Genomic DNA, 25244 nt, shown 5'->3' with positions numbered 1-25244 from the left:
GTAGCTAAGAGACATTTGCAAGTGAAAAGTTATTAAAAAAAAAAAGAAAGAAAGAAAGAAAAAAAGTATATAAAAAAAAAAAAAAAAAGGAAAGCTTCTGATTGAGAAATATCAGGGTAGTGTGGTCAATATAATTCAAATGATTTTTCTTCAGAAGAAAGTTTAAAATCGTATTGGTTGTGTTTAAATAGAGATTGCTTTTCTGAACAGCAAACAGAATCAGACTGTTTTTTGCTACCTCTGAAAAGGAATTTCTAGGCACTTATCTAGTGGGAGAATGTTAGGGTTGATACAGAATTGCTCTGTATATATTAAATATTTTAAATCCTAAACTAAAAAAAAATGAAAATCCTGACGTTAGCTGGTCAGAATTCTGTGAGAGTTAATGAATTTGGAAGGGCAATGACATTTCAGTAAAAGCAAGACCTGCAGTTAATTATTAATGGTGAGTGGCATGTATCACCACTGTCAGTGGTATTTGTGTTCATCTGCAGCAGCAGTGAAGCACAGTTTAATCCCGACTTGTTGTCACTGTAGGTGTGCTGATTGAGGCACTATGGCTATTTTAATATATTTTTTTCTTTTAGTATTTTCTGGAACAGCTTTTAGCCAAGAAAAAACGTAAGTAAAACAAATGCAGTGTTTACTGGAAATGTTACTTGTTTGCTGTCAGCTGTATTAGGTGAATAGGTGCAGAACTTCAGTAGAGGCACTACAACAGAGGCTATCCAAATAAACATGTTCTCACAGCAAAGCTCACTGATTTATGCTAACACTAGAAAAAGGGCTGATGCATCTCTAATTGCTCTATTTGCTGTCAGCAAAAGACGTAGAGTCAACTCCTTACCTGCAATGAATTCTTAACATGATGACAAGATAAATATGGAAAAAAGTGAAGCCTGTGCTCACTGGATTCTCTGTAGTGCCTGAAGACAGATATTATGCTGCAGGTTGGAGGAAAGCTCTTATTTAAATGTCTGTTTTGTGGTTGTATTCAGCAGTGCTTTTGGTTCTTCTGTTAACAGTGGTGTGTAAGAAGGGAATCAATCATAGTGCTCTCGGTGTTTCAGAAAAAGATGAATGTTTATTGTTCAGCAGCACTTCATATATATTTGAGATAGACTGTGTATTCATGTATTAAAGCCTGGTTTGTGGAGTAATGCATACTTCAATTTATAAAGCACTGAAGAAATTAGAGTAATCCTACAGAAGTTTGCTCACATTTGCCTTTACTGTAAATTGCCCCATTTATTCCAGTAAGAGCTGTGCTGGTGGGAAAACTATACAAGTGTACTGTTTGGAGCATTAACATTTTAAGGGTTCATTTGGGTTGGTTTTGGCAGTGTCTGTGTAAGTGAATTGCAAATGAAAATAAGAAACATGAAAGTATAGCTCCATTACCCTTTTATTTTTTTTTTACATTTCATATACAGATACGTCCTTACAGCACCAAGAGTCTTTCGAGTTGGGACATCTGAGAAAGTTGTAGTTCAAGCTTTTGGCTATGAAAATGAATTTGCAGTCAATCTTGCCTTAAGAAGCTTTCCAGATAAGCTTGTTGCTTATTCTTCTGGCCACATTTATTTAAACCCAGACAACAACTTCCAAAATTCTGTAACTGTAACAGTAAGGAATTCTGACTTTTCTTGGCATGTTTTTATTGTTGCATTTAGTTGGAAGTCTTAAGAAAAGACTGTACTGAGTTTACGGTTGCTTAAAATGAGAGGGGAAGCCTACGGCCCTCATTCCTCAAATTGCTTTGTGTGCTTTCTTTTATTTTAGTTTGTCTGAAATTGAAATTATATTGGATAAAGTTAGTGCAGAGGAATGAAATCAAAGTTAAATAATTTAATCAAATTATTTCAGAAACATTATCAGATTCAATAACATTAAAAATATAAAGAGGAAGGAATGGAGACGTGTTTGGTACGGACAAGATGCCTCATCTGAGCATTCAGAGTAAACCAAAATATAACAAAGTTTCATCTTGTTTGGCACTGATAAGCTCTAAAGAAACTGAGATGTAACCATAAACCTTGATGACCTGAGGCCAAGGGAGCAGGAAGCTCAGCAGGTTTTACTGAAAGCTGACAAGAGATTTTTGCTGAACTGTGATCACCAGGGAGGTGTAACTCGAGGTGACGCCTCCCAGGAGCTGCTTCTCACTCTGCTTCCCTGTTCATCCAAATTCATCCCACTTCTTGACAAGAAATAGTGCAGAAAATCTACCTGAAGAATATAATAATATTCTTTAACTGTTCTCTCCCAGCTTCAGCCAACAGATCTAGCAGGCCCAGAGGACTCAGTCAAGTATGTGTATTTGGAAGCTGTTTCTCCGCATTTTACCGGTTTAAAAAAAATCCCTGTTTCCTATGAGAATGGATTCCTTTTTATTCACACAGATAAACCAATTTATACTCCAGATCAGTCAGGTAAATAATGCTCATTTCTCCTGGCTGCTATTATTATTTGTATTTTATAAGCCATTTACAGATTGCCAAGGAATTCAGATATAAATGTCCTTAAACTCTTGGCTCATATGATCTCATGTGATCAAGAGTTGTTGTATTGCCATCAGCTACTGTTTAATTTTTTAATCAGCGGAATAATACTTTGAAATATTTGATCATATGGTAAAAATTAATAATTTCTCACCATATCCTCTCCTCTGGGTCCTCACCTCTCAATTGTCCTGAGAACATACTGAAAATACACACGTTTATGTAGAAATAGTGATGCATGAATCCTTGGTTTTATTGCAGAAATGATATGCTAGGATTTCAATGGTAAAAATTATTTTGACTGTGATGATTCAATATGGAAAAGTATTGGTGCAGGATCTTTCATTGCTAGCACGAACAAATATTGTCTGGGCAGCGTGCTGACCAAAGATCAAGTGCATTCCATAAGTACTAAAGACAAAACTCTAATAACCTCTAATAAAGATAAACTCTATAAATAACTCTATTAATAAACAACTCTAATGAAGAAATAAGTTAAAAGTTTTAGGTTTGGATGGGCTTGTTTTGTTGGGTTGTTGTTGTTGTTTTATTTTGTTTTAATATCAACAGTGGTATGACTTTGAGATCTGTTATAACGAATCTTACAGTGAAAGTCAGGGTTTACTCTCTGAATGAAGAACTGCAGCCAGCTCGGCGAGAGACTGTCCTGACTGTTGTGGTATGTTGTAACTGCATTTAATTTCAATATGTCATAGCTCACAAGAATAAGAATCCTAGTTACATAGGAAATTGGTGCTATGGGCATACAAGAAAACTGTTAGATAAATGTTTTTGCAGGTATCTTTTAGAAGATCTAAAGAGGACTTTGCACTCTTAGATTTTTTTCAGTTTTGTGATGTAAAACTGTTACAGAACAGAGGAAAGAAAAAGCACAAATTATCCTTAATATCTGGGGAGACAGTTTGTGAGAGAATTTTGATAACATGATTTTTACACAATTGTTTATTTCATTTAAGATAGAAAACTTATCAGCAGCTCCTGTACTGTATTTTTTAGCTAAATAGGTATTGTTCTGATAGTAACTTTCTAGAACATGATGTCATGCACAGGTTTTCTCTGAGGTCACTGAATTAAGATTTTTCCTTTTGCTCAGAATGATTTCTGCTCATTCTCTTCTGTTGTGATTTCAAGGATCCAGATGGTGTAAAAGTGGATATCATAGAAGAAAATGACTTTACTGGAATAGTTTCTTTTCCTGACTTCAAGATTCCTCCTAATCCCAAGTAAATATATTTAATGTTCTTTGAGAACCTTTAGCATAATTATTCCTTTTCTTAGAGGCTGTCAGAGTGTTCTCTGCTGATACACAGAGTGTGTGTAACTTGCAACTGGGTAACTTGTGACATTTCACAGCATGTGTTATAATGGTGTAGACAGAGAACTTATGACAAAGCATTCTCCTTTTTAGTTGACTTTCACATGAATTTTTGTCTGCCATTTCATACATTCAAATAACCAGCATTTTTCCAGTAAGAGCAGCACACAAAATACATGCCTTTACAGTTCTGCCTTTGGTCTTGAGAGGGTGCTGAAGACACACTGAGTTGGCAGAGGCATGCTAGCTTGGAAAGAATGTTTTCTGACCAATTTATTATTCATTGGGAAGTCAGCAATAATCTGAACCCATATACAAAATAATTTTGAATCCCCTTTGAAACTGAGTATCTGCTAACAGTAGATGGAATAGTTCTTATTTTGCTGTTATTAACCCAGAAGATTACAGGAACTGGTTTCCTATAAGTTATTTAATGTAAATTATATTTGTGCTTCAGTGCTGTAGTTGGAGAGAGAAGGACCCTAGCAGAAGCCTGCGTGACCCTTTGGAGCATATTTCTCAATTACTGTGTTTCAAATAAATAGTAGAATCTTCTCAAAAAAGCATTGTACACATGCAAAAAGTCAGTGCCAAGTTCTTCTACGTGGTTGTTAACATGAGTTCTTGTTAAGTAGCAATTCTTTCATTTTCAGTATCTATTTTTTAATTTTAAAAATACAGCCTGATTGTTGATTTTTTTGTAGGTATGGAATTTGGAAGATTGAAGCAAAGTACAAGAAGAATTTCATAACTTCAGCTGTTGCAAAGTTTGAAGTAAAAGAATATGGTAAGGAATGCCTGAAATGTGAATCTTCATTTTTATGTGCCTTCTCCATGACATTTAAATATGGCAGCCATGCAGTATAGAGTAACAAAACTCACAAATGCTTAAGGTAGCACAGCCTACTTGAACAGCTATAGGATGCAATATAGTGCCAAGTGGCAATATCAGCTCAAGATTGTATGAATACAACTTCCCTATTAATAGTTATTCTTCTGTGTGCTGGTAGTTTTGGCATGGTTGCATTGATACGAAATGTGGAGAGGGCAGAAACCAATAACTTTAGGCTTTATAACTTGCATTGCACTGTGGAGAAGCTGACAGCTGTCAGTGTGTGTAGTGGTATCTTTCTGAGTACCTTCTGGTCATTGTTTAAAAACGCTCAAAGTGCCTTTATTTTCTACTCCTTTTTTCAGCTATGCCAAGCTTTTCCATTGTCATAGAGCCAGAAAATAACTTCATTAGTTCTGATAAGTTTGAGAACTTCAGGATTGCTGTGAAAGCTAGGTAAGGAAATTTGCCTTTGATTTCTAAAAGGTGTGTTTTTCTTCTTTACTTCAAGAACAATTTTCTTGTGTTGAGAAGCTTCCTCTTTCCCTAGAAATCATATCATTACAATCCTTTGAGCTCTGCTACAGAATTAAGTGAACCATTTAAAAATTCTTAGGAAGTGATTATTTTTCAGTGTAGACATTTCTTTTCCATTCCTTGCTTAAAAAATCGTTCTTCTTAAAAATCATGCTTTATTGCAGTCATTGGGATGGAAGTCTTAAAAACATGTATGTATTGGTTTTTATTCTCAGCTACTTTTATAATAAAAGACTTGCAAAGGCTGATGTTTTTCTACGTTTTGGAATAATTGAAGGAACTGAAAAAAGAATGATGCCTCGTGCAATGCTTGTAACTAAGGTAAGAAAAAGGAAGCCTAAATTGTGTAGACTTCACCTGCTTAATTCAGTACTGATCCAATTCTACTGAGGCTGGGAAGAACGTGTCCCAACTCTTAGTTTGCACTGACAGCTATTCAGTGTCAAATTTTCCTTTCTAATCCTTCAGCAGCTACTTAGAAACATACTTTGCAATAGAAGTCAGAAGCAGCATCTCAAACAGTGTAGCTGCAGTCTGGTTCATTTGTTCACTTGAGTTGCAATTGCTGTGAAGTACATTTTTTGCTGTCTACTACAGAACAAAAGAAATCAAACATAGGACCAATGCAGTAATAGCAATTCACAATCAGAGACTGTTTCTCCCTTTCTCAATTAGTTTGGTCTTTTTGATTTAGTCATTGAAGAAATGACATTGTCTTTTCTAAATGAGGAGAGAGAAATCTGTGTTTGGCTTGCATGCAGATTTTGGAACATTTGCTATTGATTCTTTAATCATTTATAATTGTAAGGAAGAAAGAATTCTTTCTTGTTGATTTCTTCTTTAAAAATGTCCACCTTTGATTTTCTTTGAAAATAGTGAACAGAAACATGCTGAAAATAGAATTTAGGTATAATTTTCCTATCTATTATTTTAAGTTATTCACTGTAAATGAATAATTTTCATTTTATTTCAAGATTAGAAATGGAGTTGCCGAGATCAATTTTAACAGTAAGAAAGCAGTGAGTTCTTTAGGATTTCAAAGCCTGGAAGAATTGGATGGGTCATATTTATACATTGCAGCATCAGTAGCAGAGTCTATGGGTGAGTTGCTTTCTGACTGGTTTCAATTGAAATTAGTGGCCCTAGGATGCAATTATTAAGACAGGCATAACATTTTGTTAGGTGGCCTCAGCGGTGAAGTGGAATTTTCTGGAGTCAAATATGCTGTGTCTCCTTACACACTGAGTTTGATTGCTACTCCACTCTTCATAAAGCCTGGACTTCCATTCTTCATTAAGGTTGGTTAAAGGAAGTATTACTGCTCATTACAACATAAAACCCATCGTGTTACAGTCTTACTATTTTTTGTGAATATTACTGTAGATCTTAACACGCTTCTGATTTCCATTGCCTGTTGACACTTTTTAAATTTGCTGTTGTAGAAGGTTAACCCCTTGTTTTCTGCTTGAAAAATGTCATTCTTGAAAGAAATATTTTCTGATAAACAGGTGCAGGTGAAGGATACAGTGGATCACTTTGTTGGAAACATCCCTCTAATTATCACTGCAAAATCCTTTAGTCAACAGATGGATGAGACAGAGTTGATTTCAGAGGGTTCAGATGGGAGAAGAGAAACAAGCATAAATGATGGAACTGCTCTGTTTGTTGTTAACATCCCACCAGATAGTAACCTACTGGAGTTTCAAGTGAGTTAAGTTCTTTCATTAATTTGTTTCTTAGACTGTAAAATTGTGTTTTTTCCAGTGTTCAGCACGTGGTAAGATTTTGCTCTCAACAGGTAGTTTACAAACTTAGACATTGTTCCCAATAGTCAGTTATGAAACCTAAATGCCATAATAAACCATTACTTCTATATTTAATTGTGTTTGAAATAATTCTGAAGCAAAACATCCCAGTTAATCACGTAGTTATTTCATAGTACTCAGATGTTTTATTTAATAACTGAATTATGCGAACTAATCTCTGAGTGCTGCTTTTGTTATGGAGAGGTGTATTATTGACATTTTCTGCTCTACTTATGTATGTGCTTCTATACTGCAATTTCTATTTGATTTTGTGTTTATAAATATTTTTATTAAGATATGAAAGCCTTTAGATGGCTTATTTTATTAGTCTCTCTGAACAGTATATTACAAAATGCTTTTAATATTGTGCTTATTTTCTGAAGCGTAGCTTGCTACTTAAACTATTCAAAAGTCAGGACAAGCAGGTCTTATTTCCTTCTCTGCTACAAAATTTTGTGGACTTTTAATTATCTTTTCAGGTAAGAACTGCTGATCCACACCTTTCAGACGAAAACCAAGCAACCAAAACCTATGAAGCAAGAGTTTATTCATCATTAAGTCAAAGTTATCTTTATATCGACTGGGCTTCAAACCACAAAATACTGAATGTAGGGGATTTCATAAGTATTAACATATACCCACGAAGTCGATACATTCATAACATACATCACTACAGCTATTTGGTAAGTCAGTGGTGTTTCCACATGAAATATTGAATTGTGACTGGATGTATCATCCTAAGTGAAGGACTTTAGCAGTCAGGATCTACCATCACCAGAGGATGCATGCTGCTCACACAGCTGTTCAGATTATGCATACTGCCTTCTGTAAAAATGCCAGACCTGTGGTAATAACTTGTTACCAGATTTGTGTTTAAATTATATGTTAAAGCTATATTATTATGAATTCTTGTCTGACGTAGGCTGGAATTAAGAAGTAGTAGTGCTAATCTCAAGAGCTATTTCATGAGCTGAATCACCTAAGGAAAGGAAGACAAAGATGCATAGAGACAGCAGCTGTTGTTATGGAACGAGGGAGAGCTGCCTTCCCTTCAACTAGACACACTAGTGCTAAGTGCATTTTTGTGTGTGCTGGATTATACCTAAATGAAAATAACTATTATGCATGAGAGACATTCAACTTCAAATTTGTCTTTTTTTGTTCTCCATCATCTTTCTATTACAGATCACATCAAAAGGGAAGATAGTCAGCTTCGGAACTCAGAAGAGAATTAAAGATTTGGAATACGAGCATCTGTCTTTACAGATAACTCAAGAAATGGTTCCTTCAGCACGTCTTATTGTTTACTATATTGTGGGAGAAGAACCTGCTGAGTTAGTAGCTGATTCTGTTTGGCTAAATGTGGAACAGAAGTGTGGGAGTAGTCTTGACGTGAGTAGTAAAATAGGCACTGAAATTTGTGGGTTTGCATTCATTTTATGATCAGATTTTAACTTGGTGTTACACAACTTCTTTAACACTTCCTTGATGTGTTGAAATGTCAACTTGTGGATGCATTGATTTTGAACAATGTATTTTGAAGATTACTGACATTTGTTTCTTGTTTATAGATTAAGTTGCTATCGAGCAAAGAGACACATAAGCCAGCAGAAGTTGTATCACTTAGCATGAAAACACAACTCCATTCCTATGTTGCTTTGTCATCTGTTGACAAGGCAATATATGGAGTAACAGGAAGAGGAAAGAGAGCAATGGAAAAAGTTAAGTAGCAGCCAAAAAAAGAAAGATAAAATGCTGTTTGTTTTAGGTTCCTATTCAAATCACTGTTACATTTTATGCCTTCTATAAGCCTAAAAATAGAAGAGAAATCCAGAATAAAATCTGTGGGTTAAATTCTGATGGTTCCGAATTATAAAAATAATTAGTTTACAATGTCTTGATTTCCAGTAAAAGTCAATTGTGATTTTGAAACCAGATCTGAAAGGTCTCATCAGAAACCTTCGGACTTGGTCAAAAATAGGCTGTGGTGTCTGAGAGCCCTGTGCTCAAAGAGGCACAAAGTCTATATTTGCTTTTTTATTTCTTCCTATAATCTTTTCAGGTTAATTTTTTTATGGCATACTTTTAAAATGTCATGGCAGTTGCTATCATGTTCATTGGATTATAGAGGTTTTCAGTCCTAGTAGAGTTTTCAATACTTGTATATGTTAAGAAAACATACATATCACTGAAAAAAATTCCATTCCTGTTGTACAATATAGCAGTTCTTTGACACCTTGGAACAGTCAGATACAAAATACAAGGGAGTTTAATAGGAGAATATTTCTAAAAGTTTTAAACAAGCTAGATTGAGTATCAGAACTGTTACAGACGCACTTCTGCCTTGATTCTAATGACTTATTAGCTCAGATGTGTGCCACAGAAGCATGACTGTTGGTTCTGGTGGTTGAATTAGTTCAACCTTTTTAAATGGTAAGCTTCAGGGTGTTGTGAAGACATTTTCCAGACTAAGGTTGCCTTTCTGCATGTCTAATTCTCTCATTTATCATTTGAAATATATAATCTGTTCCACATTTTAGTTAGATGCTAATGTATTTATTCCTCAGATAATGCTGAAATTGGAAAAGAGTGACCTTGGATGTGGTGCTGGAGGAGGACAAAACAATGTTGATGTATTCCGAATGGCTGGCCTTACATTTTTAACTAATGCAAATGCTGATGATTCGAATGAAGCAGGTATATTCCCTGGTTTTAAATGTGAAATTATGGATTTTCTTTCCTGAAATATTCTCTTGAGACTCAGAGTACACTGGAACTTAAAAAATACTTCATAGGAATGTATGTAATAAAAAATGGAGTTTTCAGGCAGAAAAGCACTGTGGTTTGTGGGTTGGTTATTGCAATTGGCTTATTTTTAAGAAAATGCAATAAATTTAAAATGTCTCCCAAATCTGGAATGTGACTTTATGGGTATCTTTCTAAGTGGTCTGTGTTATTATCAAAGAGGTCCTGTGTTTTGTACTTACTTGATTTTTTTTTTTTTTTTAACAGGTGAAAAGTGCAATGAAGTTGTAAGAACCAAACGGTCTGACTTTGAGGAGCGAGTACTTAAAGAAGGTGTTCACAAAGTTCTTTAAAAGATATTTTTTGACAAAAGGGCCATGCCCATTACACATCAAGAAAATGAGTGTTTGTGTAATAGTTTAAATTACTGCTATTTGTGTAATGTAATGGAGAGACTGACAAAGGTGGAAGATGGCATTTAATAGGACCCCATTTATAAAGCCTCTTAAACATCTGCTCGGTTTGAAATCAGCAGAATTTGGTACACACTGAGAATGTAGCATATGTGTAGGGTTGGATTTTTTTATTTTCTGGAAAGGCAGATCTTGGAAACACACAGTTGTACCACACAGCAGCCACCTCCTGCCAGTGACCAAGGCCGATAGAACAGCTTTTGTCTTTTAAATCTTACTGTACTAAAACTCCTCTAATTCAGAATTGTGACTAAGTGCATTTTAAAAAATACATGTTCGTGTTCCTCCTCAGATCTGTACCTCCAGAGAGACTCAGCAAATTTTAGAAATAAGAGTTGCGTGGCTAATTAAAATGCATGTGAAAATTAAAACTTTATATTAAGGAAGGGAATTGTTTTATTGCTATTTCAGCATCCAAATATAAACATCTAGAAATTCGAAAATGCTGTATGCATGGAGTAAAAGTATATCCAGTAAGTGAGACTTGCAGTGACAGAGCCCGGCGAATTCAGAGTCATCCAAAGTGCATTTCAGCATTCATAAATTGCTGTGAATTTGCAAACAGACTGCGGGAAGAAGAGCCTAATAAACTCCTAATATTAGCAAGAAAACGTAAGTAGAAGAGCTTTGACTCTTGTGTGGACATGTAGAGACACTCTAGACTCTACCAGAGTGTGAATAAATGTAGAGGTGACAACTTAGTTAACCTGTTCACCCTCTCTGATTACCTCCTTTTTTCAGAAGGAATTGTGCCAGTCTCCATAGACTTTGATTTGTTACCCCTAAAGAGGGGTGAGAGAGCAGTTCTTTGTTCTGATAGGACTGCTGGAGAGCTATATTCTATTCATCCATGTTTAGAACAAGCAAAAATGTGTTGATCATGTGAAGAGAATGTTAGTTTGAATGCTGAACTTGGAATCCTTTGCCTAGGCCTAAAACAGCCAGTGGATAACATCTCAGGAATGATCAGTGGGAATGTGAAATGTCTTGTCTCCTGTTCTCTCCCTATAATTGCTTGTTAACAGGTTAATCTGTCCAGATACTGAATGGCTGTCCATATGTATAAATAGATGAACTGGAATAAACAGGCTCTTGATTTGGGTATTCAGGTACTTTTTTTTTGTATCAGGACTAACCTGAGGCAAATAGGCTTATAGAATACAGTATCACAAAAGGAAGATATAATGATTTTCATGCCTTTAGTGGAAGGCCTTTGTCAAGCATTTTTTGGTTGTTTACTTTTCACTTGATTTACTCATCTTCTACAGAATTTGAAGCTCTCTTGGAACTAGATGAGACAGAAGTTCGAAGCTATTTTCCTGAAAGCTGGTTATGGGAAGTTCATCAAGTTTCTCCACGGTACTTCTTTTCTCAAGGAAATTACTAACACCATCAGGTTACTTTCTATAAAGTAAATGCTAACTTGAGATAACCTGTGTAACTTTACACACAGTCACAATGTGTGCTAGGATGCAGTATTGTGTAGGCACACTCTTCCTGTCATGTTCTACATGCAGGAGGTGCTGTCTGGCACCCAGATTGAGTCCCTTTTCTGTTCACTTTTTACCTTGCTAAACACCAGCTTCCATGAAGTCAGCTAAAAACAAGCTTATTCAAACAAAACCCAGACTTTCAGTTCCCAGTGCTCTCATCTTGCCTTACTGCAGTTCTTCTGTGCACCTGCTGTTTTTATGTTGATCAGCTGTTGGTGTTAGCGAATAGTTAATGTATGAATGTGCTGACTGTAAAAGAAAAACACTTCCAAACACAGGTCAAAGACTTTGTCTGTCACTCTGCCTGATTCGCTGACTACCTGGGAGGTGCAAGGTGTTGGCATTTCTGATAAAGGTAGGTATTGCAACCCAATTCAGTTGTAGCCAAAGAATTAGGTGATTTTTCAGTCTGGATTTTGTAAAACCTCTCACTTTAGTTCCCATGCATATTCTCAAACGTTCATTTTCTGGTTATAAAAGAGGAAAAGACAACATAAAAGTACATATTTTAGGGAAAGGAAATTACTTCATTTCCTGCTATGAGGGTAAAAATGGCAGTGCAAGAGAAAGGTGGTCCAGCCTAATGACTTGTATTTGATGGAGGCCCATAATAAAGAATTAAGAAAGAATAGTAAAACATCACAAAAAATGAGTGACTCCTCCATAGCACACCTGTGCTGTGACCTGCTATCAATATCTTGGGAACCTGAGGAGAGAAAGAGGCGGATTTTCCATTAGATATGGTAGATTAAACAGAAGAGTTTCTTTTAGTTTTGGGAATGAATAGAAGGAGCAAAAGGACTACGATGTCAGCAAGCATATGAAAGAAATGCACTTGAAAGTGAGTATGTAAAAGAAAGTATATGTGAAGAACAGGAAGCAACAGCTTTGGAAAAAAAAAAAAAAAGGGCTATTTCAAAGTGTATTTTTAAAAATGATAAATCATCAGTAAAGGTGGCAAGAATGGTTTATCAGAAGGGAAGACAAGTAGCGTGATTTTATGTGTTTCATTTTGTCAGGTATATGTGTTGCTGCACCACTGGAAGTGCAAGTTGTGAAAGACATCTTCCTTAGCATTCATGTTCCTTATTCTGTGGTGCGAGGAGAACAAATTGAATTAAAAGGATCTGTTTATAATCACAGAGCTTCTGAAATTAAGGTAATTTGTCTTCCTGAATTTTATTGAAATATTAACAAATAAACTGAAAAAAAAGCACTTCCTCTATGAGTACCTATTATAAACAGATCTCTTGATCAGGTTTCTGTAGTCCTTCAGGAAGAGTTAAGTATGCTCTGCTATACTATGTAACAGTAACATAAGTTAATCAGTTCATTTCCAGCCATTCCACTGACTATGATGTTGTCATGGATTTGTGTAGCAAATTTGTCCCATAAAAGTTAAAATACAGTCTTTCTACTCCAAATGTTGGGATAAGATATCAAGTCAGTGATGGGATTTTTGGAATAATGTGCTCCAGAGCTAGCAGGTTGTTTTGTCCAGGGACTTGATGCAAAAGAGCTTCTTTTAATGAAGTGCATTTGAAGTGAGATGCAAGATTATTGAAAAGTATGTAAAGATGTCTGTGATCCCCAGACATTGCTAAGGAACATTTGTTAATGTGTCTCTAGTGCAAAAAGCAGCAATTCTGCAATTAATACCAGTAATATTTGTTCATTGTAGACAGAAATAGAGTATTACAGTAATAGAATGCTCAGTATGGTAGTTCAGTGACTTCAGTATTTCTCTGGTAGTTTCCTGTTGTGAAGATGAACATTTAAAATCTTTCAATGTTTCAGTTCTGTGTTAAAATAGCAGCTGGAGATGGAATCTGTTCTTCTGGAGATTCTGCAACTACTGGAACAAGGATGCACAATTGTGATTTGAAGAATCTGGGTGCTGGTTCCTCATCACCAATTATGTTCAGGATTCTTCCTTTGGAATTAGGGCTTCACACCATCAACTTCACACTGCTGACAACTGGGAGCAGTGAAACTGTGGTTAAAACATTGCGTGTAAAGGTGAAGGAAAAATGATTATTTCTGATTTTCATATTGATTCGATTACAAAAAGAACAAAATATATGAAATCAATATATGAATATTGCTTTATGTTGATGTTATTTTACTCCCAAATATCATGTGATATCATAGAATTAATTGAGGGGTACGCAGTGGAAAAATGCGTAGCAGGGTATTTGAGTGTGTGCATTTTATACCTTGCACATGAAGACTGTCAGAAATATACATGTGTATCCAATTGCATAAGCCAGGAGAGTGTGAAATTCTAAGCTACTTGGTTCAGGTTTTCAAATGCTTAATCCTATTTCACTGAAAGATATTTTTTGGAGGGGGATCTTACACTTTCCTGAGCTTTCATTTAAATCTTTTGTTAAACCTTCTCAAATACTTTTGGGAAACAGATGACTAACTTAAATACATTGTGGAACAGTCAAGTAGAACTCAGCTCTACAGAAGGATGCAGAAGGCAATTAATGTATTTGTGTGTAACAGTGTTACTGTTCTCTGCTTCTTTCCTCCTAATGCTTACAGCCAGAAGGCATTAAAAAAGAACTTCATGCGGGTGTCACTTTGGATCCACAAGGTGTTTATGGTATGAAAATTGATTCTATGCATCTGTACATATTTTCTTGACTTTTTCATTTTCTGGATTCATGCACACGGTGCTCAAGTTTTTTGTGATATGAAAAGATTGGCACTTCTCTGTTCTGACATATTCTTTGTGGGACGAGTCCAAGGATGTCTTGTCCTCCCATTGGCTAACAAATCCAGCTCTAAATATCTAGCCTTTGAAAAAATACATTCTTTAGAAATAAACCATTATGTATTTTTAAAAATATGATGTAATGATACTTTTTTCTTTGTGTGCTTGAAAGCTGATCAACAGGTATGTTAGTACTGAAGATGGAAAGTACTCGTTTGATCACAGCTGACTTATGAACTCATAGGTATTTCCTCTTAACAGTAAAGACAAAAGTACAATTACAGTGTTTGCATCTGTTCTTTTTCAACAGATGATATTGTATGCATGCATATTTCTACTTTTCATGTTGTTTATTTTTGCTGCCATCTTAGACAGTTGAAACATTTAAATCCAACTGTTTTATCTTAATTCTCTACTGATTTAGATTTTGCTGTGCTATATGTGCATCTTCCTTTGTAGGCTCAATCAAGAGACGACAAGAATTTCGTTATAAAATTCCACTAAACCTGGTCCCTAAAACAAAAATTGATAGAAGTGTCAGTGTAAAAGGTAAATTGTATTGAAGCTTTTGTTGTACTAATACTCCATAAACTTAATCTCCCTTTAAATTTGCCTGCATTTATTTTTAGTTTTTTGCTTTTTTTACCTTTCTAGAAAAGGCTTTGCAGATCTCTCAATAAAAAACGATTGCTTATAAGTCAGTCAGATTCTGTCCTTGGATTCACTTTCCTGATCATTCATTTAAGTCAGTTTTGTTATTATTCTTTCCACAGGACATCTTTTGGGTGAAGTAATTGCCACAGTCCTCAGTCCTGAAGGTCTCAGTATTCTTACGACTCTGCCGAAGGGCAGTGCAGAGGCAGAGCTCATGAGTATTGCCCCAATATTTTATGTGTTTCACTACTTGGAAGCATCAGACAACTGGCATGTACTGGGTCCTGAAACCTTAACTTCAAGAACTCAAATGAGGAGGAAGATGAAAGAAGGTAGAAAAATGTAACTTCTCTTGCTTCAGATTTGTAGATCTTCATGGACTTTGCTGAATAAGAAAGGTAATGTATCTGAGTGAGCAGATGTAACCTTAATGTCTCTTTTTGTAACTTTCTTTCTGCCTAATACATCCCTTAGGAATTGTAAGCATCTTATCATTCAGAAATTCTGACTTCTCATACAGCATGTGGAAGAATGGGCAAGCTAGCACATGGTGAGTTGGAAGTCTTTGGATTTGCATGAATGGAAGAGGTTTGAGTCAGTCCTTTGCTTTCATACTATAGCTCATTTTTTAAAGGGTGATATTTACAAGTAGGATATGTAGCATTATAGTGAGTTTGTATCCTGAAGCATGGTATTTGATCCCTATTATAACATTATTTACCACTAATTATGGCCCACTTATCAAATTTAAAATTAATCTCCAATATCTCTTTGAACTGTGGGAGTGCATTACATACCTAAATCATAAACAGTGCAAATCTGTCTAATCTCCAGCAATTTGAGAGCATCTGCAAATGAAAACAAAAATAATGTATTTGATTTCTTTGTCAGGTTGACAGCTTTTGCTTTAAGGATTCTTGGACAAGTGAATCAATATGTAAATCTTGATCAAATTTCTGTTTGTAATACACTTCTGTGGTTCATTGACAACTGCCAAATGCCAGATGGTTCATTCAGTGAATTTTCAGATTATCAACCAGTGAAACTACAGGTATGAAAACTGCATGTTTACTGTGTGTGCAGAGCAAGAACTGAAGTTACAGAAAGTGCAAGATTTTCCAGGCTGCATTTCACCAGGAATCTAGCTGGGAGAATTTTGCCAATTTTACCTCTTTGTAACTAATTTAAAGAACAGCACAACATTACAAGTTTTCCTGTCCTCCCACTAAAAGTAGCTGTGTGACAATTCTTAATGTTTAGAAAAAATAAATGTGTAGCTTGATTTTACAAAATTATAGACCTGGCTTGAGGATAAATATGTTTTTGTCTCTTTTACTAATGTGCTCTTACCTACAAAAGACTCCACATATTTTCAGGTAAAATCAAATTGATATTTCCTACAGGAATTCCTATTTCTTTCCTTTCTTAAAACATAAAAAGTTGTGATTATTGAAATTAACTGATACTTCTATTTAATTATATTTAGATATTTTATTTTCTAGGGTACGTTACCCAGAGAAGCTAAAGAAAAATCTTTGTATCTCACAGCATTTTCTGTTATTGGAATTGAAAAATCAATTAAAATGTGCCCTACTCAGGTAAATAACATTTTTATTTCTGCCTGCAGTCACGTTCTGGGATTCTGATTTCTCTATTTTCTTTAACATTTGTTCAAAGAAATCAGCAGGATTTTTTACAGTGACAGAGGTTAAGATTTAATTGCTTTCAAAATTGGTTAAAGAACAACAATGAAATTCTAGATCACTTTATGGTAAATTGTAGAAGATACTATGCAATCCTATATTGTCTTGATAGATGTGTGTAATAGGTGTATCTAAATATGCATTGTATATGTAAAGTATACACATATACACACACATACATAAATGTCTTATACGTGTAAGCTGCAGTCTGTTTATTTTTTCAGAAAATCCATGATGCTAAAAACAAGGCAGGAGATTATTTGTTGAAAAACACACAGGCTGCTCAAAGCCCCTTTACGATGGCAATAATTTCATATGCTTTAGCTCTTGTGGATTTGAATCATCAGGCTGCAAGATCATTGTTTTCTGCTCTGAAGAGGGAAGCATCTGTCATAGGTATTGCTTATTAAATTCTCTCAAACTGTGTATCAGGCTTGATCCCCAAGTAGATTGTTCTGATCATCAGCTTCTAGAATAAATGTCATTTATCATCATCTCTTACATATGCAGGGAGGGTGCCTCCTTTTCTTCTTGAGCTGCATAGACAACTTGAAACCTTTTTCTGTACTTGTGTAGGTGACCCTCCTATCTATCGCTTTTGGAAAGATGGTTTTAAAACACCAGACCTACATGCTCCCAGTTCTGTTACTGCACAAATGGTTGAAACTACAGCGTATGCATTGCTTACTGCTTTGTTAAGAGGAGACAAGAGCTATGCTAATCCCATCATCAAGTGGTTGTCTGAAGAACAAAGATACGGTGGAGGATTTTACTCAACTCAGGTGAGCTTGTAAATACGTTGTTCCCATTCCTCAAGTGCCAAAATCTGAGAAACCTTAAGAGGATGCTATCATTAGATGACCCAGCTTGACAAGGTCCTGTACATGGCACAAGCATTGATCAGCTCTCATGCCATGGTTTTCTTTGTCTCTTGGAAATACATATTTTTGTGAAGTTCATTATAAACAGAAATTTGCAAGCTGATTCCACTGACTTGAGATAAGCTGAACGAAAGGAGTCATACCAGAAGGCTGTTATAAATCAGAGCCAGTTATAAAACAGAATATTTCATTTTGTGACATGTTTGTTCTTTTTTCCCCCCAAAATGAGGTATGCAATGTAGGAGGGTTTGCGGTTCTGTTTTCTATGCAAAAACTGTATTAGAATAGAGTGGAATAGTTCAGTTGGAAAGGACTCATACAGACCTTTGAGTCCAGCTGCCAGAGAACTTCAGGTGCTGAATGCCTCTTGAACACTGACAGATACGGGCCATCAACCACCTCTCCAGGAAGCCTGTAGTGATCATACTATGTGGAACATTCCAGTTCATACAAGGCTCCTGATCTTTTCAAATTATAAGGGAGAAAGAACAAATTGCAGAGAGAAAATGACAGGTGTTTGCTATTTACTGTTTGCTTGTCTTTTCTTTAGTGCTTGCATTTGTTTCTTTAAGTTGCACGATTATGCCTGTGAGAATAGCTGTGAGATAGCTTAGCTCTGTCTGGAGTGTGCTGCCACGCTGCATGAGCTCTGCAGCAGGTAATGGTTACCAGCAAGTGTCATCCTGTTTAAGTTGCAGAAAATGAATTGCTTTGTAACAATTTTTTTTTAGTTTTATATTTTTGTAAGTAAATCTTTAAAATCATTTGCTGACAGGATACTGTTAATGCTCTTGAGGCCTTGACTGAATATTCCCTTCTTGTCAAACGGCTTCATCTGGACATGGGCGTTAAGGTTGCATACAAAAATCATGGAGACCTGCATCTATTTAAACTGACAGAAGATAATTTTGTGGGAAGAACCATGACAGTGAGTGAATGGCATCTCTTCTGAAAAGCCAAAGCAGAATTCTGTTTAATTTAAGTAGTTCTATGAACTTTAAGAGCACTACCAAATTAGCTTAATCTATTGGTAAACTGGCATTAATATGACATAGAAAGTGTTCAAGGAATTTGCTTATCTGCTACATTTAATCATTTAGTGTGGTTTTTTTACTGTATAACTCATCTCTGCTTGTTCCTCTCAAGTTGTGTTGTTGTGTTTTTTGGTGGTGGTTTTGTTTGTTTTTTTTGTTTTTTTTTTTTTTGTAGAAGCTGTTTGTGGCCTTAATTTGTATCTGAATATAGAAAAGACAAGCAGTTCATCTGGCTTCAGTTATCTTCTTTACTATTAAAACTATTTATGTTTAACACCAATCCCTTAGGTACCTTTGGATGATGACATATACATAAGCACAGGCAGCAGCACTGGCATAGCTACAATAAATGTAAGCATGCAACCAGTTTCTTATTGGTATCTCCTGTTTGTTAACATGACTGCTGAGAAAGAACATGCAGCTTTTCATAAGCTATTCCTCTTGTTGCCCTTACTTTTACACTGAAGGGATGGATGTCATTTTGGCCGTTTTGTACTGAGCTGATGTAGGACAGTATGTGGGCTAGTATTTACATTCACAAAACAATCAGGACTTGTTCATGCAGTACTTTTAGTCTTCTAAACACCACCAAGCCAGAGTTGTTTCAGAGTTGTCTCCAACTCTGTCGTGTCAATGTTAGCATTTGTATGCCATATTTGAGCATTGTTTGCTGTTCCTGTACTGTGCTGTTTGTTTGTAGGTGAGGACAGTGTATAATGTAATGGGCACTTCTGAAGAGTCATGTGACTTTGAATTGAAGATTGTTCCAAGGAGAGATGATGGTAAAGAGTTAATGTGGTTTTGAATATTGCTGATCGGGTCAGTGCTTAGGTGGGGGAAGCTTGTTTTGTTTGTCAGTGTGCTTTTTATTAGGAATGATATTAATGAATTCTTCCACTGGAAAACAAATTGCTAGAAGCTTTTTTTGCCCTTTTTGAATCTATTGTCTTTTTGTGAATGGAAATATTTTTAGTGTGTTTATGTTGTTGCATTTTTACTCATTTGTAGAAGTGCTATTACAACTGAGGCACTGAGAAATATAAAATTCTAGCAGAAGACTGAAATATAATAGGAGAGTGGTTTGTGGTAAATTCTGCGAGGTACTGAGACTTGTACAGCAGGGTGTACAAATGCATTCTGAGCTTTTGCTATGAAGCACTTTTAACAACCGTAGTACATGATAAATCATATTAAGCATTAAAGCTGACATTTTTCCCACAGTATAAAATACTTTGGTGTTGTTTGTTTGTGACTGGACAATGGGTTCACATGAGAAGTAGCTACCAAAGCAGTTTTTAAAACTCTCTTTCAATTATGAGAACAGTTGACAAGAATTTGGGGTTGCTATTTCTGAAGTGTTTTCAAATCACTTCTTTGACTCTTCTTGATTTAAAAGGTTACAGAGGGGAAGATGGTGAGCCACTTGGGCGCTTGGAGGCTTGTGCAAAGTAAGTACAGCTGGTGGGGGTTAGTTGGGTAGTTTGCTATTATTTCTGCAGTGATTGAGCCAAAGCTTTGTTTTTGAACGTGTCATTTAAACTCAGTGCTGGTTCCAAACATCCTGGATTGCTGAACATTCAGCACTCCTATTTGCAAAGGAGTAATTCCCATCTCTTAGGGGATTTGAGTTGTGCAAGGAAATATATTGTGGCTGTACGTATACATAATGAAATTTCTCTAAGAATGTTATAAGGACTTTCTGCTCTTATATTATTTCTTAGTTATTGTTTTCATATTGCATTAAGTGACATTTATATTCAAATCTTTTTTTTTTTTTTTTTTCCAAGAGAGATTAAAATGATTTGTCTGCTAATCCTCCCTTGTTAATAATAACATCTGGTCTTCTGATCTTGTTTTCTTCATTTTTCTCTATGCATTTGTGTAAGCAATAATCAAGACAAAGGTCATTATTCTTTTGGGAAATAGTTTTCATTGATTCATATCTGAGTGCTCCAGGAAAATAAGTATTAAGAAAAACTCCTTTAAGTATGAGACCTTTCATAAATCTGAAATGATTCATCCTGAATATATTTCTTTGTGATGGTGTTATGAATGTTGATAGAATTTTCCTTGAGATTTCTGAGGTGGCACGCTGAAGATTATTTTTAGTTTCAGTTGTGTTTAAATAATTTTACTTTTAATATATTTTAGGTACAGGCCCAGCACAAGGGAGCCACAGTCAGGATCTGCTCATGCAGTGATGGACATAAGTTTGGTTAGTGGATTGGAAGCAAATAGAGAAGACTTATCTACTGTAAGTATCAAAGAACATCTTCCTTCTGCTGGAGATTTTTCTGACAACTGTGATACTTACTGTTCTTCATCTCTCTCTGTTAAACTAGTAGTGCAGATTCTATTATATTCATTCTATTTTCGTTGCTGCAAAGTACTTCTAATGCTGATGAGAATAGTCTACCTAAGTGTAGAATCTGTAGATTCAGATCACCTTCCTTTAACTGATCAGAAGCCAGACATCTAACTAAAGCTTGTAATACAGGCTCCCTCTGTGATCAGTGGAAAGAGGGAAGTGAATAGAGACTGGCTGCCATTTGTGTTAGGATGATGTTAATCCACCTCTGGAGGGGTTTTATCTGCTAAGTGTAGAGAGGATTCTCTTAGTGTTCACACCTGTTAGGTGCCTGAAATCTGTGAGATGAATCTCCACTGCAGCATCAGTCCACCTTTACTGCAAGATGAAGGCACTCCGAGTTATGGGATTTAAATGGGGTGCTAGAAATGGACACAAGTATCCCTTTAAAGACAGTTAGCATTGTAACTCTTCATTGTCTTCATGCAATGTGTAAAAGGAAAGTTTCCTTTAAAAAAAAAAAAAAAAAGCAAAAAAGTGAGAGTATAAACATCATAAGAGCAATTGGAAAATAGCTTTTTAGGTCTCAAAATTGTATCAAAGCTACTGACTGAAAAATTTTCAAGGTCATCTAGAAAACTTTATCAATTTTTTTTCTGTTTTTCTTCCCTACAGCTTGCAAGTGGAGTCGACCAGTTGGTAGCTGATTATGAGATAAAAGATGGGCATGTTATTCTGCAGATAGACTCTGTATGTTACCTCTATCATAACTGCAAGAACAACTTTAACTCCTTCTATATTTCCTTTTCACAGCTTCTTCATTCATGTGTCTTTCAAATAGGTGCCAGCTGATCAGTTCCTCTGTGTTGGGTTCCGAATAAGTCAGCTTTTCCATGTTGGAATGCTAAATCCTGGCACATTCACTGTATATGAGTATCATGCACCTGGTATGTATTCCATGTCTCCAACCTTGTGCTTTTTAGCTCTTTATACCTTTTTTGAAGGCTACATTTTTCCCTTCTTCCACAGCTTTCTCATCCTTGTTATTTTAAGCACAGGTAATTTCCGACTCACAGAATTTCAGTGCTATTTTCCTGGTTTCTCTATATTTATTTATTGTATCCTTTTGGATTTTGTAGATAAAAGATGCACTGTATTTTATAACCCATATGGAAATGAAAAACTTGTGAGGTTGTGCGAAGGAGATGAATGCAGATGCATGGAAGGTAAACTTTTTAAAAGATGTTCTTCTATTTCATTTGGTGTGAAAGTGCAGTTTAATGCTTTGGACAAAATCATTTTAAACCACAAAGGAAAATCCTCTGTCCTGTAAAGATACACCTTAATTGCATTAAAAAAACCAACCAAACAAATAAACAACAGCAAAATATTATTGTTACACCATGCACTGCCATCATTATGGTGTTGCTTGGTTACAGTAGATTATCTGGATCAGGTAGAAGCTCATGATGTTTTTTGGGAGGATGCTTGATGACACTGCCTTAACCGTTTGTTTGTATTTTCTCTCTCCATGTAGCTGAGTGTAGCAAAGTACAAGAAAGACTAGATCAGTCAATAACTGCTGATACCAGGAGAGAAGCTGCATGCCAGAATGATATTGCATATGGTAATATTTGAATTGTATTACTTATTTCTCATGCTTTTGCTAAAATTTAAGATATTTAAGAGACATGGACATGACTCTGAGAGACACGGGTTAGTGATAGGACTCGGTGGGTGAGGTTGATGGTTGGAATTAATGATCTTGAAGGTCTTTTCCAATCTAGATGATTCTGTGTGACTTAGGGGTTAGGAGCAGTTGTGGATCATCAGATAAGAGCCAAGCAGTGTACAGCTGCAGTCATAATTTTATCAGAATTTAACGCAAAGGGATGCTGTATTTTCTGCCTGAGCATCTGTATGACATTTGGAACGTACTGCAGGAAAAAGGAATAAAAAACCTTTGTTTTGTGTTGTTTCGCAGTTTACAAAGTGAACATCTTATCTCGCAGTGAGGAAGGTTACTTTGTAAAGTATTCTGCAACTATTCTGGATTTGTATAAAAGAGGTGAGTGTCCCATTTCTACTGCATGTAACTACTTTGCTTAGAGCAAGTGCTGTTTGGTTGATTCTGCTGAAGCAGATGACAAAAATCAAGAGTCAAACCTACTCATTTCAGGAGAGTAAAAAACCCTAGTCTCAAATACAGACTTTGAACATTCTTGTCCAAAGAAGGGCAGTGTTTGCACGATGTTTTTAGAAAGTTTTTCTGTATTATAGCTGTTAACAGTCCTAAACCGTAATCAGTTCATCATCTCTTAAGAGATAAAACAAGATGGACATATTCCTGCTGTTTTTCACCCATTTTTTGTTTGAGTTTAATCAACTGGTAAATGGTTTTAATTAATAGAAAATTATTTAATCTGTACAAGGTTTATTTACCATTCTATTTCATTTAGCAATAATTTGCAGGAAACATGTTTACATCAGCCAATTTTCCTGTTATGCAGTAAGTGGCAAATAGCTCACTGTCCCACACCATCGGACACGTTAGTGTTTCCTAATACAAATGTGATGAGAAATTCTTCTTATGTACTTCTCAATTTTTCAATTCTACTTCAGGACAGGCTTTTGCTCAAAAAAATAACGAAATCACCTTTGTTAAAAAGAAGACCTGTACTGATGTTGAGCTGAGCCCTGGAATGCAATATTTGATCATGGGAAAAGAAGCCTTAAAGATAAACGTCGGTTACAGTTTCAGGTAAGAATCTTCCATCAGAATGTGCTGTGCTGCCAGGTGGCAAGTTCCTGTATGCCATAAATCTCACATAGTGTCTGATGTGTTTTTTTTAAGCATCAGTTCAACCATCAGTCAGTCAACCAATGTGTTTTCAGCCGTGTAAATTTAAAATAGGGCTATGAACAGAAAGCAAGCTATTTCTTATTGTATTTCTTTTTCTATCTGATGGTTTTCTCCCCAAATCTTACTTTAAAATATGAGCATTGTTGATCCTTTTTTAAATTTTTTTTTATTTTTTAGATTCCAGTATCCTTTGGACTCCAGCACTTGGATTGAATGGTGGCCTTCAAATACAGCATGTACATTTTGTCAGGAGTTTTTAAACAGAATGGAAGATTTTGTTGAAGATCTCATCATCAGTGGCTGTTGATCTACGTGGAGAATTTTTAAATTAAAAACACAGATCACATCTCATTTAAGAAATCCTCAGTGGTTTAGTAATTCTAGAACTTAACTGTCATGATTATTACCTTGGAAAAAACTCTTGGCTTGTATTTCATAGCCATTTTTTTATTACCTGATAATTTTCAAAGTATGTTTTTTGAGCTTGGATGGGAGAATAATGCAGAAGACTTCAAAGACATTTGAAGTCAGATGAACTGAAAAGGAATGATTGTAAAAATAACATGGAAAAGACTGTCTTTTGCCAGTAGCAAAAATGCCTCAGAACACTGAAATCCAAAGTCTTGTAAAAACAACCCTGCCTTCAGCACACACACTACAGAAGGAAAAATAAAATGGCTTATTAAATAATTTTGCTAAAGCTTTAATTTTCAGTTTCTTAGACCTGCAGATGACAGAATCTTGCTTTTTTTTAACCTTTGGTTGTATCCAGGCACTTAACATTTTTCATTCAACATTTGGACAGAGTAACAGATGTTTAAATTAAACAATGCTGAAGGTTTACTAAGTTAAGAAATTACAGATTGTTCTAGTCCATTTATCTTAACAATGCATTGAAACACTGCAGTGTATTTCAGACAAACAGCTCCCACTCCCTGCAGCAGAAAGAAGCCATTTTGGAAACCTACAGTTCATATTCAATAGGCAGAAACTTCACATTTTGTAACTAAACAAACTGAATTTATCATGCTGAAAAACAGTCAATATGACCTTCAGTATAGCTGCAATGTTTCAGTTATGAACTTATAATTGCTTGCACTGAAGAACTGAAGATAGTTACTTGCAAATTATTTTGCTGTAATACGAGAAAATCCCCTTAAAATAATGCAAACTGTGTTAGTCTAGTGACTGAAAAATGGCAGTGTTAAATTAAGGCTAAAAAGAGACCAGTCATGCTGTTACAATGAAAAGTACAGCATGTGTTACAGGGGAATCTCACTCTGAGAGAGCTTGGATCGAGGGGTTCCCCTTGCTGCTGCTGAGCTAAGAATTTCAGTCATCACCTGGTTTGGTAAGT

At 35.6% G+C, this 25244-nt stretch overlaps 1 protein-coding gene across 1 annotated transcript; it reads left to right on the top strand.

The window, feature by feature from the left end:
- The first annotated feature begins 469 nt into the window (after nt 1–469).
- Nucleotides 470–24577, top strand: C5 (complement C5). Its single transcript, XM_042830583.1, has 41 exons — nt 470–621; nt 1434–1626; nt 2270–2432; nt 3110–3180; nt 3654–3745; nt 4542–4624; nt 5035–5125; nt 5422–5527; nt 6181–6307; nt 6389–6504; nt 6715–6912; nt 7491–7694; nt 8197–8403; nt 8583–8732; nt 9579–9708; nt 10024–10089; nt 10641–10841; nt 11498–11588; nt 12001–12077; nt 12742–12881; nt 13520–13741; nt 14273–14333; nt 14904–14993; nt 15218–15430; nt 15573–15648; nt 15990–16149; nt 16601–16696; nt 17026–17197; nt 17378–17583; nt 18458–18610; nt 19005–19067; nt 19417–19498; nt 20113–20164; nt 20868–20970; nt 21700–21774; nt 21866–21971; nt 22164–22250; nt 22562–22651; nt 23009–23092; nt 23647–23785; nt 24065–24577. Exons 1-41 carry the CDS (start codon nt 557–559, stop codon nt 24192–24194), a joined length of 5031 nt encoding a protein of 1676 aa, XP_042686517.1. The 5' UTR covers nt 470–556; the 3' UTR covers nt 24195–24577.
- The last annotated feature ends 667 nt before the right edge of the window (nt 24578–25244 follow it).

The sequence above is a fragment of the Centrocercus urophasianus genome, unplaced genomic scaffold (assembly GCF_019232065.1).
Source record: "Centrocercus urophasianus isolate 14NV4802_14NV808 unplaced genomic scaffold, USGS_Curo_1.0 seq_34, whole genome shotgun sequence".
NCBI lineage: Eukaryota > Metazoa > Chordata > Aves > Galliformes > Phasianidae > Centrocercus > Centrocercus urophasianus.
Note: the sequence above shows the minus strand (reverse complement) of the source record. Positions and strands in the feature narration are given on the sequence as shown.

Coding starts and splice junctions, on each gene's coding strand:
- C5 (XM_042830583.1), top strand. CDS start 557: ATGGCTATTTTAATATATTTTTTTCTTTTAGTATTTTCTGGAACAGCT. Junction 6,505..6,714: donor GACTTCCATTCTTCATTAAG/GTTGGTTAAAGG, acceptor TCTGATAAACAG/GTGCAGGTGAAGGATACAGT. Junction 12,078..12,741: donor TGTTGGCATTTCTGATAAAG/GTAGGTATTGCA, acceptor TCATTTTGTCAG/GTATATGTGTTGCTGCACCA.